General features: G+C 39.5%; 1 protein-coding gene across 1 annotated transcript in view; it reads right to left on the minus strand.

Annotated features, from left to right (window-relative positions):
* The window catches only part of lrp1ba (low density lipoprotein receptor-related protein 1Ba), a 334,663-nt gene that overhangs the window by 104,148 nt on the left and 212,209 nt on the right, over window positions 1-18,306 (minus strand). The window contains exons 41-42 of the mRNA XM_067415030.1: window positions 14,372-14,561; window positions 7,560-7,764 (exon numbers count right to left, since the gene is read on the minus strand). Of these exons, the coding sequence (XP_067271131.1) occupies window positions 7,560-7,764; window positions 14,372-14,561 (395 nt within the window). The remainder of the gene's footprint in view (window positions 1-7,559; window positions 7,765-14,371; window positions 14,562-18,306) is intronic.

An 18,306-nucleotide genomic window follows, 5' to 3' on the forward strand; every position in this document is an offset into this window, starting at 1 on the left:
TACGGAGAGTGTAAATGGAATCCCTGCCGTAACAGACACGGGGATACATCACGCATGGCCTCGGGGAGGAAGGTAAATTGTGGAGAAAGGGTTTGTTCTTTATGTGCCTAAAGCAACTGAACGGAAATCAGAAACAAATTGATTGCAATCACTCAGAAACGCTGAGATGGTAGAGAGGGGAACGGACCAGGGTTGAAAATCAATACTCAAGAAATGCCTGTAACATTAGGCTTTACAAGTAAACAGTGAAAAGTTTCACTGAAACAACTTTTGATACATATGAAAGACAAGCAAACTGTCGTGACTTAGTCAGTGGAAAGTGTATCATCATAAGTTTAACAGGTTCTTTTTAATTATTCAGAACTCCATATGGTGCAAAAGCCCTGAAAGGCAAGGTTAAAAATGTCAATGAATCTTTGAGGAATTTTTTCTGCTATGTGTAAAAACAGAAATGGTAAAAACTTTGATTTCTAAAATCTTTAAAATGATTTTTGCTGTAAAAATCGATTAATTGCGATTAATCCCATCCAAAATAAACGTTTGTTTACAAAAATGTGTTAAATTTATATATAAAATATATTGTGACGGGTCGGAGCACAAGACAGACACAGGGGGTGTGGCGTCAGCCCTCGAAGAGGCATTTATTCACATCAAACACATAACTTGTTCACAAACGGGGAATTAACAGACACTACAGGGGATCTGGTGTCCTCGGGGCAACAATAACTCGTCTCGGAAGGTTAGTGAGTGGACCGGGAAAGGGGCGGGGTCCGGCGGTAGCACACGCTTCACCCTGGTCCGAGGCGCGAGGGGCAGCGGCTTCGATGCGGCGGCTCATCCTCTTCAGCCGCGGACGTCGAGGGGAAGAGCGGCTCGGCGTACTAGCCCGTCAGCGGCATTACGTGAGCACTTCCATCCTGGACAGCAGGGGAGTCCCTCCGCGCTCCCTTCGTGGACCTCCGAGGACACCAGCGTGCATGCACAAGGGGAGAGGCCGGCCTCCTGGAGAGAGGCACGCTCAGCACTTAACAGTGGCGGTGATGAGGCTTCATGATACTCAGGTGTGCCTCATCACTCACAGCCATTTCTCAATTCTCAGTAGTTTCAGCTCCCCTCCTCTCTCTATTACCCACACCAGTCGGGAACCTGGTGAAGGGCGGCGATTTCCAAGACGGGGTGGCGCTGATCATGTGGGAGTGGCAGTCGCTTCGTCACAATATATATATATATATATATATATATATATATATATATATATATATATATATATATATATATATATATATATATATATATGATGCAATAGCTACTTTACCCATCTTCTATGTAGTTACAGAAATAGACATTAGCTCTTTACATTAGCTCTCTCCACACTTTTTTCACACACTACTGCTTCTGTCATCCCTTTGGCCAAATCCTCACTTGTGTGACTCTCCAGGGGGCGTGTCTGAAGAACGTGGCTGTTCAGCTCCCATTCATCGGTAATGTAATGTGCCGTTACAGTCAGGTAGCTTTGTGTAGCCCTTGACATCCAGCCGTCTGTTGTCAGAGCAACCACTGTTGCTTTGGCCAATTGGTTCTCTGTTTGTGCTTCTGTTTATTGGTACAAAGCAGGAATTACTGGCTGAAATGGGCTCGTGAAGGAACATTGTAACGGGGCTCAATTACTTTAAGCATGTTGTTAAAACTCCGTCTGCAGTGCATATGTGGTGCGTTTTGCGCTGCGTATGCGGTGCAGGAGCCGCACGCCCTGTTGTGCTTTCACATATGCTGCGTTTGCAGTCCGCAACTGTTAACATGGGTACGGAAAAAATACGCACCTCATAGACTAAGCACTGCAGACATATCCGCGGCTATAAATGGACCACTCGCCGCGGTGATATCTTTTTCTATTTGAATAAGTTGGAAATGTCTGTCTAAATGCTGCGGGGATAGTTTGTGGGATAGTTTGTGGCTGTTTCTCCTTTTTATCGTCTTGTTCTTGTCCTTTCTCCTTGTTGTCGGCGTAAATGAGTTGATTGACATGACATGAATTATTCCCGCTGCTGTACCATCAGCAAATGCGACATACCATTGTTGTTTTTTTATCCATCAGTCTTGCCAACACCATCATAGCTTACAGAGAATTCAAAGTTCACCCAAACACCAGACCTGTTGGTTATTGGAGGATCTTCTATTTCTGGTTTGTTAAACGCAATAGCCATTTTGCGACGAGCATTCAGCGCGTAGCCTACTGATTAAGCGAGCACCTGACTGAGCAGCCTAAAACATATTTGTTGTTTGTTTTTTTCTCTTCGGCGGTGTCAGGGGCTTTGCCTGTTACGTCGTTTTGGTTATTGGGCTTCATTGTTGAACGCATAATATTATATTTCACACACTTTTTTATTTTCCAAATCTAATCAATTAGTCCAAGAACCGTTCGGTACATAAAGCGTACCAATACGAATACGTAACGGTTCAATACGAATACGCGTATCGTTACACCCCTTATATATATATATATATATATATAATATTTTATTACATAACTCATTATTTTAAATAATTTTGATGAGGGAGGGAAAATTCACCTTGGCCTTCATGGCTTCTGTTCTGTAATATGGTGAAAAGTAAAGCTCAATTCAAACAAACAAACAAACAAACAAACAAACAAACAAACAAACAATAACCAGTCCAATACTTCTGTGAGGTTATGGCTAAACTGTCCACAAAACAAGTCACTGCAAATCCATTGCGATTTCTCTTATAACTGTATGTAACCCATCTGTAAAAACATTTTCTCCAGCTTTAAAAGCTTTTCACAGTTTCTGCTATTTATTTCCGAAGGCTTCGTGAGCCACACACATCTGTTATGAAGTGTGGCATTAACCGCTCTTCAGTAACACACACAGACACAGATGTCTCTGAAGGGCCGTCCGTTTGATTGCCAGTCTTTCTGTAATAATAGGTGGCTCGGCATGTGGAGGGCGAGACTCACACTTTAATCCTTGACGACAACATGTGAAACACGTGTCCTCGCCCTCTCGCAGCCGAGGCGTCTTTATTCCCAAGTGTTCTTTCGCCGCCTGTACATGTCTCTGAGCCTTTCTTAAAGGTGAGGGAACAGGATGAAAGCTGCAGCTGACACATCTGCATGATATAGTAATATCAGAGCTGTCGCCTCGACAGGTGAAAACCTCTTTGTGCTCTCTTGAGATCAACATTTTTCACATTGAATTACAAACCAGTAGACACAAATGGCATCCCTGTTTGTAAGCAGGAATTACCTTAGACTTTGCTTCCCAACGTAAATCAAGGTGCAGATAGATGCTTTTGTTTCATCTTTCCCTCGGGTCATTTTGACCCGAAACTCATTCTAATTTTTTTTTAGAGTGTTTATGGGAGTGGTCCAAGACCAATCGACTGGATTTGAGGAGTTTATGTGGTTGAAATATAAAAAGTAATAAATCCTCCCATCGCGCGTTAATTTGACCCTCTTAGGAATTAATGTGAGGAATGCTTCAGTATACATAGAAAAATGAAAAAATAAAAGATCAAAATTCAACCTAAAAATGCTAAAACAAAAAGATTGTATAATGTTTACACGTGTATCTGAATGCATTCTGAAGAGATAAAAGCCAGAGAACTGACTTTAGGAACCAGTGGAAATGCTAATTTGCTCCATACAGAGCTATAAGGTCATCTAGTGGCAAGAGTCTTGAAAGTCTTGTTATATTATTATTTTTATATATAAGGGGTAATGAATTGAGAAATCAACTTTCCCTTGAGCTTTTGATACCACTGAAGTCATGGTAATATAAGAATATCCTGTAAATTTCAGAGCTGAAAACTTCCTTGTTAGTCAAAGAATGGCTTTTATTGACAGCTGGTTCAGCAAACTCAGCAATCTCCCTGTGACGTCAGAGTGCGGTGAAACGCCGCCTCGACCGAAGAAGGTAAACGCCTAATTCTGTAGACCCACCCACCGACTCGCTCCTGACGTGTGATAGATAAATAACATAGGCCTCCATGGAGCTAAACCGGATTGAGCTACCAATCAATAAAAATGCCGCATAAGCATGAAGTCAGATCGGGCGGGCAAAGTAATAAAAAATAATATTCCAATTAATCGCGGGTGGATGAGAGATAAATCACTGTGTTTGTTTAATAATGACAAATCATCATTCCGGTTGCAGTTTTCCACAAGTTTTCAAAACAATTCCCTACGTGTACTGACGGGAGCCAAAGCTCATTATAATGCAGAGCTGTTATCCAACCAAAGCAGTGGGCGTTTACTTCCAAGTCTTCAGCGTTCCAGGAGCTAGGCTCAAAACCAGAGTAGAAAATAGCCTATTACTTACCGTATTTTCTGCAATAAAAGGCGCACTTAAAAGCCTTTAATTTTCTCAAAAAACGACAGTGCGCCTTATAATCCAGAGCGCCTTATATATGGATCAAGGCGCTCTGTCAAAATGTTTCAGTATGAAAAACCAATAAAAACTATTTAATGATAATAAAATGTTTCAGTACGACTGGTAAACTACAAAACCGCACCGCGTCTCTACAGTCACTTTTTAAATGAAGGCAACAGCACTAGTACGGGACATGAACATCGATGAATTGAGGCGGTCCTTCTTGGTGCTTTCCTTTTACGAAAAGACGTAATCTCTCCATACGCAAACGAACTTCCGTCTCGCAGCAACTGCCAAAAGATTACCAAGCCTGGGAGATATTGTTAATATGCACATCAATGTTTGAACAACGTTACCATGGGAGTGAACGGAGTAGTCAGAACGCTTAATAAAGTTTGACTTTATCTGATTGTTTTGTTGACATTCCCTTTAGCACAGCACCATCTAGTGGATGCTTAACACAAACCCCGTCAAACGTTTGACTTCAGTAGCTTCTATTCTATGTGCCTTATAATCCGGTGCGCCCTATATATGAAAATAGTTTTAAAATAGGCCAATCATTGAAGGTGCGCCTTATAGTGCGGAAAATACGGTAATAATTATGATATTTTTGAATGAGAAACCATGCAAACGTCATAAGTGGACCTCAGACAATAGTATAAAAAAAGCTCTGCCTCTTTCTTACTTACAGAACACCCCATTGGAATGAATTGGAGATTTCTGTAAAAAGCTCAATTTTCAATCGAATGTGCGGGCTGAACTGCGACATTGTAAAACTTTTTTTATTTTTTTTTTATTCACTCAAATAGGGAGTGTGTTGTAGAAACATTACAGAAATTGGTAAATTAGACAGTAATATGATTTTAAAAAGTGCAAATCTGAACTAAAGCAAACAATGCAAAGAGAAAATCCTCATTTGAAAGTGATAACATCACTCTAGCGTTCTACAACGCATTGACTACTTTATAAACATTTATACATTTGTAGTAACATGTTTAAACATTAAAAATGGCTAATTTTAATTTTTTGACAAACAATTCTCAGTGAGAATATTACTGTAACGTTTCTACAACACTAACTACAACATTTAATGCTTTCTTTAAAGAAATGTTTAAATTACTTGATTAAAAACTTAGAAAACCACCTATCTGAATTGAGACGAATGATTCTCATTTGAATGAACTTATTATTGTAACATTTCTACAACGTTTATTGTAACATTTCTACAACGCGTTCACTATGGTAATAAGGAATCTAGGGAAACTAGAGGAGAAAAATGGCAATACAATAAACAATGGGCACATTTTCTGGAACACTTTAAAAAGTTGTTTTTTACAATTCCGATGGGTGATACAAGTAACACAGAAATTGCACACTTTACCTTTAAGAAAGCAAATAGGGTCATATTACATGTGTTGTTTTATTAAGAAAGTTTCATGAGGGAAAATCCAAATTTGCATGATTAATTTTGAACTCCCGGGAGTTTGAATGTGAGGCTCAGACTATATACGTTCAAGATCCAGTGCGTGTCATTTCCTCCAGAGGAAGTCTGAAAAGGCTACAGATCTGTCACCAGTAACCTAGATGGCACTACCTCCTACAGCGTGCTCTGGCAGATCCCCGCCTCTCTATCCTCTCTGTCTGTCTGACACACAAGAAAACAAATGCTCCTTTTGTTCGCCCGGATCAATTTTCACCTTTTAATAGCCCAGCGAGCAGATAGTTTCATTAGCAGGCTAGGAGCCGTTTAGCGCGCCGCAGCATTGTTGGCGGTTGTCAAACCCTCTTACCTGCGGTTCCTGGCCTTTGTTGGAAGTAAACATAAAAGCAAGTTTACTTTGAGAGTTAATAATAGCTTCTTGTAGCTTAACCCATTAAATTAATTGAAATAACTCCTTGAGCAGAGTTGTAAATGGGTCAATGACATGACGTGCATACTTTTTCGCCCAAGTGCATTTGATAAATTCTTGACATATATTATGTTGTTCTATAAAACCCATTTAGTTTAAATTCATTTTTCAAGTAATTTCCAGTATAGGTAGGTTGGTACACTCGCCATGTCAGGTGGTGCAACTACAGTGCGCACCAATCAGGCATAACATTATAACCACCTTCCTAATATTGTGTTAGTACCCCTTCGCTCCCCACGTGCATCAATGAGCCTTGGCCATGACCCTGTTATCACCACTGTTCCTTCCTTGGACCACTTTTGGTAGACAGTGACCACTGCAGACCGGGAACACACCCCACAAGAGCTGCAGTTTTGAAGATGCTCTGACCCAGTCGTCTGGCCATCACAATTTGTCCCTTTTCAAACTCATTCAAATCCTTACACTTGCCCGTTTTTTCTTGCTTCAAACACATCAACATTGAGGACAAAATGTTCACTTGCTGCCTAATATATCCATCCCTCTAACAGGTGACGTGATGAAGAGATAATCAGTGTTATTCACTTCACCTGTCAGTGGTCATAATGCCTGATCAGTGTATACATTCAACTATTTGGTTGTACCGCCTGACATGAAAACTGTCAAAAACGAATCTAAACAACTGAAACTTACAGACATTGTTTGTCAATGACCCAAATATGTTAACTGTTAACTGGGTCATGGCATGAGAACTCAAATTTGCCTTGACATATAAGGTCTTTACAAGTCTTTGTAAATCCAACACGTTCCATAGCTTAAATGTCCTTCTCATGATAAACAAAGCATTTCATTAAATCAAGCTCCAAAAACTGCTCGTTCTGATATTGCGGTATTTGTGTGGTCAGATCAACGCACCATAGGCTGACATTTGCCTACACTGGATGTTAGCCTCGAATATCTGCATCCTGTAGTGGAATGGAAGACCTTAAATGCTGAAAAAACACTGTTACCTTGGACTACAATCAATGATAAATGATCAATGATTGTTTGACGACGCTCTGCCTTATATTCGGTAGCAAATTTTGATTTTAAGTGACAATGTATTGAACCCAAGCGACCTGTACTCAGTGGAGAGGATCGAACTTTCTTTATGTCCTCCTTCAATGTCTCACCTCAGCAAAAAAGAAAAGCTTTACAAAGGCTAATAGATTTCTCCAGCACTCTTAAGACACAGCCTCTGCTTCAGCTAATGCACTTCCATGCATTTTTCAAAAGTCACACAAAGCGCCTCCATACTCACGTATCTGTGAGAGCCATCGTAATCACACCTCTCGATGTGCCCGAGACTGCCGTCGGAAAAATACAGCTTTTCGGCTTTGTGGTCGATGGTGAGTCCATTAGGGGTGATGACATCCACGCTAACAATGACTCGGATGTTCCGTCCGGTTAAGGTCGACCTCATAATGCTCGGCCTCTGCTCATTCCAGTTAGTCCAAAACATCAGGCTAGGGGGAGTGCAAACACACTGTTAGCTGTCATATCAAGCTATTTTTTGATACAATAAAAGTGTTAAAAAGTACTTGGAAACCTAAGTCGCTAGCTATGTTTCCATCCACCTATTTTTATTTGCATCTCGGGTATAAAAACACTGTATGTGAAAAGCTGAGATGGACATAAGTTCTAAAAATGTGCATGAAAATGGGCATACTCAATTGAGGTGGATACATTTTTTTATCAGATAAGAAAACAGGAGGACAGCTAACTCTCATGCCGGCGGACCCAGGTTCGAGTCCCGCTTGGCGTGGGCGGTTCCAACAGGAGTGGTCACGTTGGTGCCATGACCCGGATGGGAGTGAGGTTTAGGGGGGTGAGTGTAACGGAGGCCAGCCAGTAGGCGCTGTGCGAGTAAACCTCATGCTCTAGCAACTGATGCTAGAGGTTGCAGCCTTTAGCCTCCTTGTTAGAGCATCTGACACTCATGCCAGCGGACCCAGGTTCGAGTCCCACTTGGAATGGGCGGTTCGAACAGGAGTGGTTTCGTTGGTGCCGTGACCCGGACGGGAGTGAGATTTAGAGGGGTGAGAGTAACGGAGGCCAGCTATTATTTACTGTGGAGTAAACCTCATTGCTCTCATGCTTCGGTGTGAAAGGGGCTTAACTTCAAATTTGTCAAATTTCAGATATTAATGTTGGCTTTAAATGGTGCAATAAAATGACATATTTCGCATCAAAGAGCAGAAGAAACAACAACTTACGCACAGGTATGATCAATAGCGTTACATTTGTTGTGCACTTTTTTATTAAATCATTTGATCAAATGAACATGTTAAACTGACAACCCTAGTTATTATAACAGAAATAAATAACAGGACTTTTTATATGAGCATGATCCGTTTTTTTTTTTTTTTAAATCTTTAAATGTATTTATTTAATTAAATTAACTTAACTATCTTAAACTAACAACCTTACTTACATAAGCCAGAAACAGGTTTTTGTGTGTGTGTGTGTGTGTGTGTGTGTGTGTGTGTGTGTGTGTGTGTGTGTGTGTGTGTGTGTGTGTGTGTGTGTGTGTATTATTAGTTTTGTTACTCTTTGCAGATTAATTTATACAACAATATATTCTGGGGGCCATGATTTTTTATTTTTTTTTATTTAAAAAAAATGTTAGCACTGACTGCCAATTAATATTTTAAAATGACAGCCCTACTTTTATTACAGAAACAGGGATTTTAACACAAGTTTAATCAATTGTGTAGTACTTAAGTCACCTTTAAAAATTGCTACGTCATTACATTCGATGCTATCAAACTTATGTTATGTTTTTCACAGGATATGACTTTTCTGTGGCATTACATCTTCAAACTTGTTACATTTCAGACTAGATTTTTTTCCTTGACTGCCATATTAAAATGTTTAATTCTGCATAAAAAAGGATCTTCTAAAAATAAAATGTACACCCTTGATGCTATGCTACACTATGCTAATAGCCTAATTAAAAATGTATTCATCTGCAATTATAATCACGACATCTACAGCCTAATAGCATCAGCCTTTTTTCTATTAATGTGGCAAAAAAAAAAAAAAAAAAGACTAGTCCTTCAAAGGATGACGCATGCCCTTGTGTTTGAGACTAGTTTGCTAGCCTGGCATGTGACGGCACCTTGCAGTGTCAGCCGCTAGTGCCGGCGTGTGACTCCTAGCTGTGATCTTTGGCAGCTTTAGGATTGGTCGGGCTTCTTGCTGACAGCAGCAGTCACTTATTGGCGTGCTAATGCTCTAACAGGCTAATGTGGTGACTGCTACAGTCCAACTAAATGTTATCAAGGTATAAAATGGTGAAATGTTCCTTTGAGAACATACAGACATGCTCCTGCTATGATAAAAGATAGCTTACTGTGCTTTAAACCATTGAGAAGTTACATAATAAATATGATGGTTAGCAGAAGCCAACTTCCACTGGCATAAATTTGGTTTGACAATAGACGTTTGATATTTGCAAATTTAGGGGCTGTCTGTAAAGTTACATGCATCACTGGTATATATGTTCTTAATGTCAATAGCATTTGAAGAGAATGGCTACAGTCACAAAACCAACTGTAAAGTGTTAATGAAGTTGTCAGGTATGATGCACACCCTTTAAATGTTTGATATCTAAAATAAACTGTCAAATAATGTATTTTAATAAATATTAAAAATCTCAAAGCTGTGCATCATACCTGTAGCCTGACGTGGTCATACTCAATTCTAGTCAGATTATGAGTCTGAGACTGCTCCTTTGGGCTGTAATTATGGGGCGTGTTTCAACCTAACCAGGAAAGACATCAATTGGATAGACCTACAACCAATCAGAGCAACGAAGCGACGCATAACGTAGTTGTCAAATGTCAACAGAACTCAACTGCACTGTGTTGCCAAGTCTGCGTTTTTCCCCCCGTGGGTTGTTTTCCATGTCTGCGGGTTGAAGCGATCTCAATTATGTGTTATATAGACCCAGGAATGCGAATTTTAGCAGGCAACCTTGACAAAATAACACCCAAATTACCCTCTGAACGCCATTTTTTCCGGAGAAAAAATGTGCAGTGCAGTCTAAATTCAAAATATTTTTTGCCCTTCCCCCTCCTCCTCAGACTCGATGCTCACGCGGGTTGCCAGTTTGTGGACACGCAATAGAAGCAAGAAAAAAACAAAAATAGACGTTCCAACACATTTCACATATCAAAGTAAAACTTGGCTGTAGCATTGTATTTCAGAGAAACAAGTATGTGATCTAAATATCAAAATAACTAAATATACTGTGTTTCCTAAATATCTGAGTACTAGTACTTTAGTACAGTCAAAAACGTACATACAGCGCCTTTAACGCATTTCGAATCACTACGCTAGGTAAGCAAGGTTCAGCAAGTTCAGCAAGGCAACAATTTGTGCAAGTAGAAAATAAACGCATAAATGTGCAACTTAATTAATGTTTCCTAATTTAAAAATGAAAGGAAATGGCTGACTGAGATCAAGTTCGGAGATTAATACCACATTTGCCGTGAAGCTCTGTAGCACAGGTCACACCTGTTTTCAAATCTGAATCTTTATAAAGCTTATAACTCACTGATGTAAAATTAATGCTCTGTATGTGGTCTGGTGCCTAATTACTATGAAATAATTAGAGGATCCCTCCCTTCATCGACCTTTTGGAAAGGCAGCCATCAAAACAACTTAATCATCAAGGGTTATTTTTAAGAGAGGTGGAGTCCAGAAACATTTTGACACATGAGATTTAATTTACTTTAATGAAAAGTACATACTTTTGGACTTGCAAGAAAGATAACAACCTAATCAATCAACAAAATACACTTACACTAAAGTAAGGGACACCCCTAAAGTATTGGGACACCCCTCCAAATCACTGAATTCAGGTGTTGCAATCACTTCCATGGCCACAGGTGTATAAAATCAAGCACCTAGGCTAGAGGTCTTCACGGGGCACCCGAGACCCGTGGACCCGGGATCCGACCCGGGACCCGTACGGGTTCGGGTCTATTTTTTAAATGGTCAGCCGGGTCCGGGTCGGGTCCTAATCTATTACTTCGGTTCCCGGGTCTGTTAATGTTGTAGCCTATGTAATATGTCAATCGGACTGGGAGAACACCTGGCCGTGAGAGTCAGCGCGGCTCGTGTGTTTTGTGTAACTTACAAATTGCTAAATTAGGATAAGAAAAGTGTGAGCCGGGAAATGAGGTTTAGAAATACACAACAACAACAAAAACACAAGCGCTCTCTCTCGCGCGCGCGTTCTCTCTCTCTCTCGCGCGCGCGCTCTCTCAGCCGTTTAGAAAGCGGGCAGATTTAATGCATGCGCGCGGTAATAATGTACTCAAGAATATATTTCAAATCAGCAACAAGACCTCAGGTGAACTGTCACATAAATATTTTCTGTGCTCAAATTGCGTAAAAAAAGGCTCATATTTCAGGTTGCTCCAGCTGACGCGCGAGTGCAGTCTCAAGCGCGTGTCATGTTTCTATGGCAACCCGAGCTTCCGCAGACTGCAGTGACTGTAATGACTTTAAAAATAATATGAATGAGCCGTCTTGTTTAATCTTAAAGTTCTGCTAGTCAGACTTGGCTCAGAGAGATTATGGCAAATAAATTATGGTAATGCAAGCGGCCATGGCACTAAACGAGCAATAGTTATTAGTTCAAAAGGGCAAACAGTGAAAGTTATTATGCGAATTAACTCATAAATCCGTCACTGTGAAATAAAATTGACTTTTACAGCTGAAATTAGTGAATTAAGCATGCTTGGAACAATTAATGAGGAATATTGTAATACATCACAATCAAGGTACAAGGGAGACAACGGCTATATATATCGTTAGGTAGGCTGACTGAGACAAAGTTATTTTTCGCAGCTCGTTCATTAACTTGTTAACAGCAGTAACGTTATATTGTGTAATATGAGACAATCGGGTCCAGTCGCGTCTGTGTCTTCCCGGCGGGTTCGGTTCCAGCTATCAAATAATAGACGGGTCCATGTCGGTTCCGGGTAATATATTTTTGGCATTTTTCGGATCTGCACGGGTCCGGGTCCAGTTTTTGAAATAATAGACGGGTCCGGGTCGGGTCTGTGTTGAACATTGCGGGTCTCTTCGGGTTCGGGTGAGAATTTTTGGACCCGTGAAGACCTCTAACCTAGGCATGCAGAAGCTTCTACAAACATTTGATAGAATGGGTCGCTCTCAGGAGCTCAGTGCATTCAAGCGCGGTACAGTGATAGGTTTCCGCCTGTGCAATAAGATCATTTGTGAAATTTCCTCACTACTAATATTCTACTGTCAACTGTTAGTGGTATTATAACAAAGTGGAAGCAATTGGGAACAACAGCAACTCAGCCACAGTGGTAGGCCATGTAAAATCACAGAGTGGGGTCAGCGCATGCTGAGGCACAGAGTACACAGAAGTCGCCAACTTTCTGCAATAAAGTTATAAATAGAGTCAATAGCTACAGACCTTCAGATGAGCTCAAAAACAGAGCATAGAGAGCTTCATTGAAGGTTTCCATGGCCGAAAAGCTGCATCCAAGCCTTACATCACCAAGTGCAATGCGAAGTGTCAAATGCATTGGTGTAAAGCACAACAGACGTGTGGCGATGTGTTCTCTGGAGTGATGAATCACACTTCTCTGGCAATCTGATGGACGAGTCTGGGTTTGGCGGTACTTGCCTGACTGCAATGTGCCAAGTGTAAAGAGTCCTGACCTCAAACCGATAGAACACCTTTGGGATGAATTAGAGCGGAGACTGCAAGCCAGGCCTTCTCGCCCAACATCAGTGCCTGACCTCACAAATGCACTTCAAGAAGAATGGTCAAAAAATCCGATAAACACACTCCTGAACCTTGTGGAAAGCCTTCCCAGAAGAGTTGTTATAGGTGCAAAGGTTGAGCCAACTCCATATTAAACCTTATGGATTAAGAATGGGATGGCATTAAAGTTCATGTGCATGTAAAGGCAGGCATCCCAAAACTTGTGTCAATATAGTGTATAAATTTCATTGCACAAGCAATTAGTTATGAAAACTACATCCAACTGGCTTAAATTTGGTGAAATCAAACCGAGATCTTGCGAGACTACACTGTGACGAGATTTCTCGTCGAGGTGAAAACTAAACTGTGACGAGATTTCTCGTTGAGGTGAAAAGCTGTATTTTACGGCTCCACTTTAGTTTTGTTTTTTATAGAAATAAAAACAATTTCATTCAGGTGGATAATCATAATAGTCGCTTTAATTCCATCAGCTCATCTAGAAAGAGCTGTTCGAGTCTTGCACAGCAGTGATCACGCGACGAGAAGATGAGCGTGCGGTTTAGGTGTGTTGCGTGTTGATGAAGCACTCGCATTGAGCGTGTGCTACGAGTATGTGTTACATGTTAGTGGACAAGACCGTGGCAGAGGATTCGTTGCGCAGCAGAAGCGCCACTGCTCCCTAATCACAGAGTATACGCACGATCGGGAAATTTGAAATGAAAAGGGAACGCGCATTCAAACGCAAATTCAATAAGTTACAGCTGTTTGAAAGCGGCTCCCTGAGGCATGAGAATGTCTCCATTTCTCCATCTCCATCTTTAACCATCTCTTAGCTCTGTATCATGATTGAAATGATCTCTATTTGCACTTTGAATATTGAGTACTTTGATTATGGTTATTGTGTGCACTTAATATCTAGGATCAATTTGAAGAAAGGAGTTCAGTTGGGGGGTCAAAAGAAGCTCATGTGCAGTTCTTGGGTCTGAAGAGAGAATCATACAGGAAAGAATACAGTACTGTTGTCTTTTACTGTATATGATAATTCATATTAAGAAAGTAAAAAAATGAAATGACATTTTTATAAGATGATTAGTTAAAACATTGCAAATGCACCTGCAAACAATTTTTAATTTCTAGTCATGTATTTCATCATTGTGGATTAAAAATAAATACTATGTAAAAATATTAAATCATTCTCGTGAACCCGATCTCGTGTCCCGTCCCGTGAGATAAGCATCTCGTCACACCCCTAAGGAGTACTAACGTGAAACCAAAATCGTTTGTCTAAGTCTAAGGTAAACTTCAAACTCTTGACTTACTTCTGACATTCGTCCAGAGTGAGGACGTGTGGATGGTCCTCTTCGGACAGAGAGACCACCGTGTCTCTGTTGAAGGCGTTTGGTCTGGTCTGGTCAACGCTGTGGCGGGTGACGGTGGCTGTGGTGGAGCTCGTCCAGTAGAGAATGTCCCAGCCTCGATGGTACGCCAGTCCCTCCACAGAACCAACATCTACAGAAGGGGACGCCCCGTCAATGCCAAACGCTCAAGTATTATAAAGGAACGTATGTATGGTGAATTTTTCAAGGTACTACACACTCTTTAAACACACTACATTTTAAAGTCTAAAATGGATTTTAAACCTTCTATCAATCATAAAAGATAGCATTGAAGTCCACACAAATGCAACTGGTTGACCTGAAGGCCATAAAACCAGATGGCAGGCAACAAACTCCACAGGTTCTTTCCAAAGTGATTCAGAAACAAGAAAAGCAGACAGACAGTCGATGTGAAAAACTGTCAGAAAAGGTCAAGATGTGTTGTGGAAATCTACATCAATACTAAATCGAAAAAAAAAAAAAAAACCTCCTTTTTTTACCTCCTGAAAACACTGAGAAGTCCTTGAGTGTGTGGGTGTATATGTGTGTGTGTGTGTGTGTGTGTGTGTGCATATATATATATATATATATATATATATATATATATATATATATATATATATATATATATAAATAAAAGGATAATTAGGAACACCTGTTCAATCAGGTCATAAGCATTTTATATTTTATCATTTTTGCTCCTTTTTGAAGTGGCACTCCATGCAGTCCTTTATATATATATATATATATATATATATATATATATATATATATATATATATATATATATATATATATATATATATATATATAAATAAAGGATGTATTTTATTTTATTTTTTAAATGAAGAAAAGGCAGCTGCTTTTCTCTATTAATTTGTCAGATTCATTTTTTTTTAGTTTTAGTTTTCCTTTGAAATACAATATCACATTGTTGAATTAACAGTCATCTCATGTATTAGCGATATGCAACCATATCACGACCTGGCGCATAGTACAGTGCATTTTTATGACCTGCTTGGGCCATTTTGTGGAAAACAAAATCATGCATTGATCAAATGATCATTCAGTCCTTTTGATGTTGCAATTGCATAATGCATGGAAGAAGAAAAAAAACAACTTGTTCCAGTTTATCACACTACTACCTGAGTAGCATCTTTTAAAGAGCTCTGCAGAAATATTTCACAAGATGCAGTTCCTTATCCTCATAACCCCAGTACAATCTGACAGTTAAAGTGATTGGCATGAATAGGATACACAGCCAGTCAGAGACATGCTAGATTACTTGCATTGAACATAAAAATGGCGTAAGTATAAAGGAGGACACCGACTGTGCGGATGAAGGACATTGGACACTGGGCATTTCAGAACCATTTTCTGATCCAAATTGCTTTAGAACATTTGCTATTGACTGAAAGTAAAATTGCATATATGGTCACTATCATTTCTCCAAGTCAGCAAAGAGATTAAATGAAGAGCAAACTGACACTTAAAGCGATAGTACACCCAAACATAAAAAATAACCCATGATTTACTCACCATCAAGCCATTCTAGGTGTGAATGGCATTCTTCTTTCTGATGAATACAACCAGTTATATAAAAAAAAATGTCCTGGCTCTGAATGACAGGCCAAAATTTGAAGACCAAAAAAGTATCCATCCATTATAAAAGTAATCCACAAGTAATCCGCCTTCCATATTCAATTTACGAAGATATCGTAGCGCCTCTCGTAGTTTAAAACGCTTGCGCTACTATCTGAAACATCTAGTGCCCTAGTGAACGTCTAGTCTAGTGCGTCTAGTGAATATCTGAAACGATACGATTGTTTTTACAGTATCGATACCAGCTGCACTCATTATAAAAGTAATCCACAAGTAATCCGCCTTCCATATTCAATTTACGAAGATATCGTAGCGCCTCTCGTAGTTTAAACCGCTTGCGCTACTATCTGAAACGTCTAGTGCCCTAGTGAACGTCTAGTCTAGTGCGTCTAGTGAATATCTGAAACGATACGATTCTCAGTTTTTACAGTATCGATACCAGCTGCACTCCTCTCCGACCGAAAGCGAGTCGACACACACCGGCATATTCTCTCACTCAGCCCAGTTAACCTCTGAGCACGGCGAACGCGCGTTCTGCTGGACTTTTTCCTCATGACAGTGTGTTAGTGTTAGTGTGTGATCGGTCTATATATATTATATATATATATATATATATATATATATATATATATATATATATATATATATATAATTTTTATTTTTTTACTGTGGTATCGATTTAGTATCGATATATCGATATTTAAGTCTGGTATCGTATCTAAGTCATAATTTTGGTATCGTGACATCACTAATAACGTGTATAACATGGACATTTTTCGTTCAAAAACCCATCGATTCGCTTCAAAAGGCCTGTATTTACCCCTTGGCGCTGTGTGGAGTACTTTTATAATGGATGGATGCACTTTTTGGTCTTTAAATTTTGGGCTGCCATTCACAGCCAGGACATTTCTTTATATAACTGATCGTATTCGTCTGAAAGAATAATGTCATATACTCCTAGGATGCAGCTTGAGGTCGAGTAAATCATGGGGTGATTTTCCTTTTTGGGTGTAATCTCCTGCTTTTCTGAGAAAAAGACCCCAGTAATGTCAAATCTGTCTCCTCTAGAGCTCCACAAGAGATTTCAAAAAACTTTAGGTTCAATCCATCATGGTGGATAAGCAGTCTCAAACACATCAAGTAAATGTAAATTTCCTTTGAAAGCACTTAAGCTCTGTACTGCACAGAAACACACAGGATAACCAAATGCTGCTGCTTGATTTTATCTAGCAAGAATTGGCTGAAATGGTAAAAAGTGGGCATTAGCACACACACAAAAAAATGCCAAATAAGCCAATAATTATTTTCATAAATATTATAAGTAAATGTACAAGAGGAAAAATTACAGCTATAGGAGCTATAGGACAGGAAGAGTTAAACAAACTTATTATTGCATCTAAACCAACGACATTAACCCACAAAACTACTGAACAAGTTGTTAGCTGTAGCAGAAAAGCCTCTTCTCAATATTATTACCATGTCTTAATCTCTAGGTCATGTCCCAAAACCCTTCAAGATGGCAGTCATTAAGCCTCTCATTAAGAAACCACAACTAGATCCAAATGAATGACCAAATGATAGACCTATTTCAAATCCAAGTATGTCTAAAATAGTTGTGTCCACTCAATTGTGCTCATTCTTATACAAAAATGATATCTATGAAAAATGTCAGCCTGGGTTCAGACCCCATCATAGCACAGAAACTGTGCTTGTTAAAATTACAAACGACTTACTTCTAGCTGCTGACCAAGGCTGTATATCAGTACTAGTTTTACTTTTATTGTTCGACACTATGGGTCATAAAATACCCTTAGATCAACTACACAATTACACTGGTATTCAGGGACAGGCATTAAAGTGGTTTAGATTGTATCTATCCAACATTACCATTTTGTCTATGTAATGGGGAAAAATCTAAGATAGCATCAGTCAATTATGGAGTGCCACAAGGATCTGTGTTAGGTCCTCTGCTATTTTCAATATATATGCTGCTACTTGGTAATATTATGGAATAAAACAAGGAATTGGTTTCCACTGGTATGCCGATGATACTCAGTTATATACCGGTATTTCAGCGCGGCCAGATTAAATCTATAAATTATCCAAGTTGACAGAGTGTGTTAAAGATATACTGGATGGCCTGTAATTTTCTTATATTAAATTCAGATAAGACTGAAGTATGATCTATTAGACCAAAAAAACATTTACACAGTATCTCTTAGAATATAATTTGCACGGTCCTCATCCTTTACGGTTAAAGACCTGGTGTTATATAA

The sequence above is a fragment of the Pseudorasbora parva genome, chromosome 14 (assembly GCF_024679245.1).
Source record: "Pseudorasbora parva isolate DD20220531a chromosome 14, ASM2467924v1, whole genome shotgun sequence".
In the NCBI taxonomy this organism is placed as follows: domain Eukaryota; kingdom Metazoa; phylum Chordata; class Actinopteri; order Cypriniformes; family Gobionidae; genus Pseudorasbora; species Pseudorasbora parva.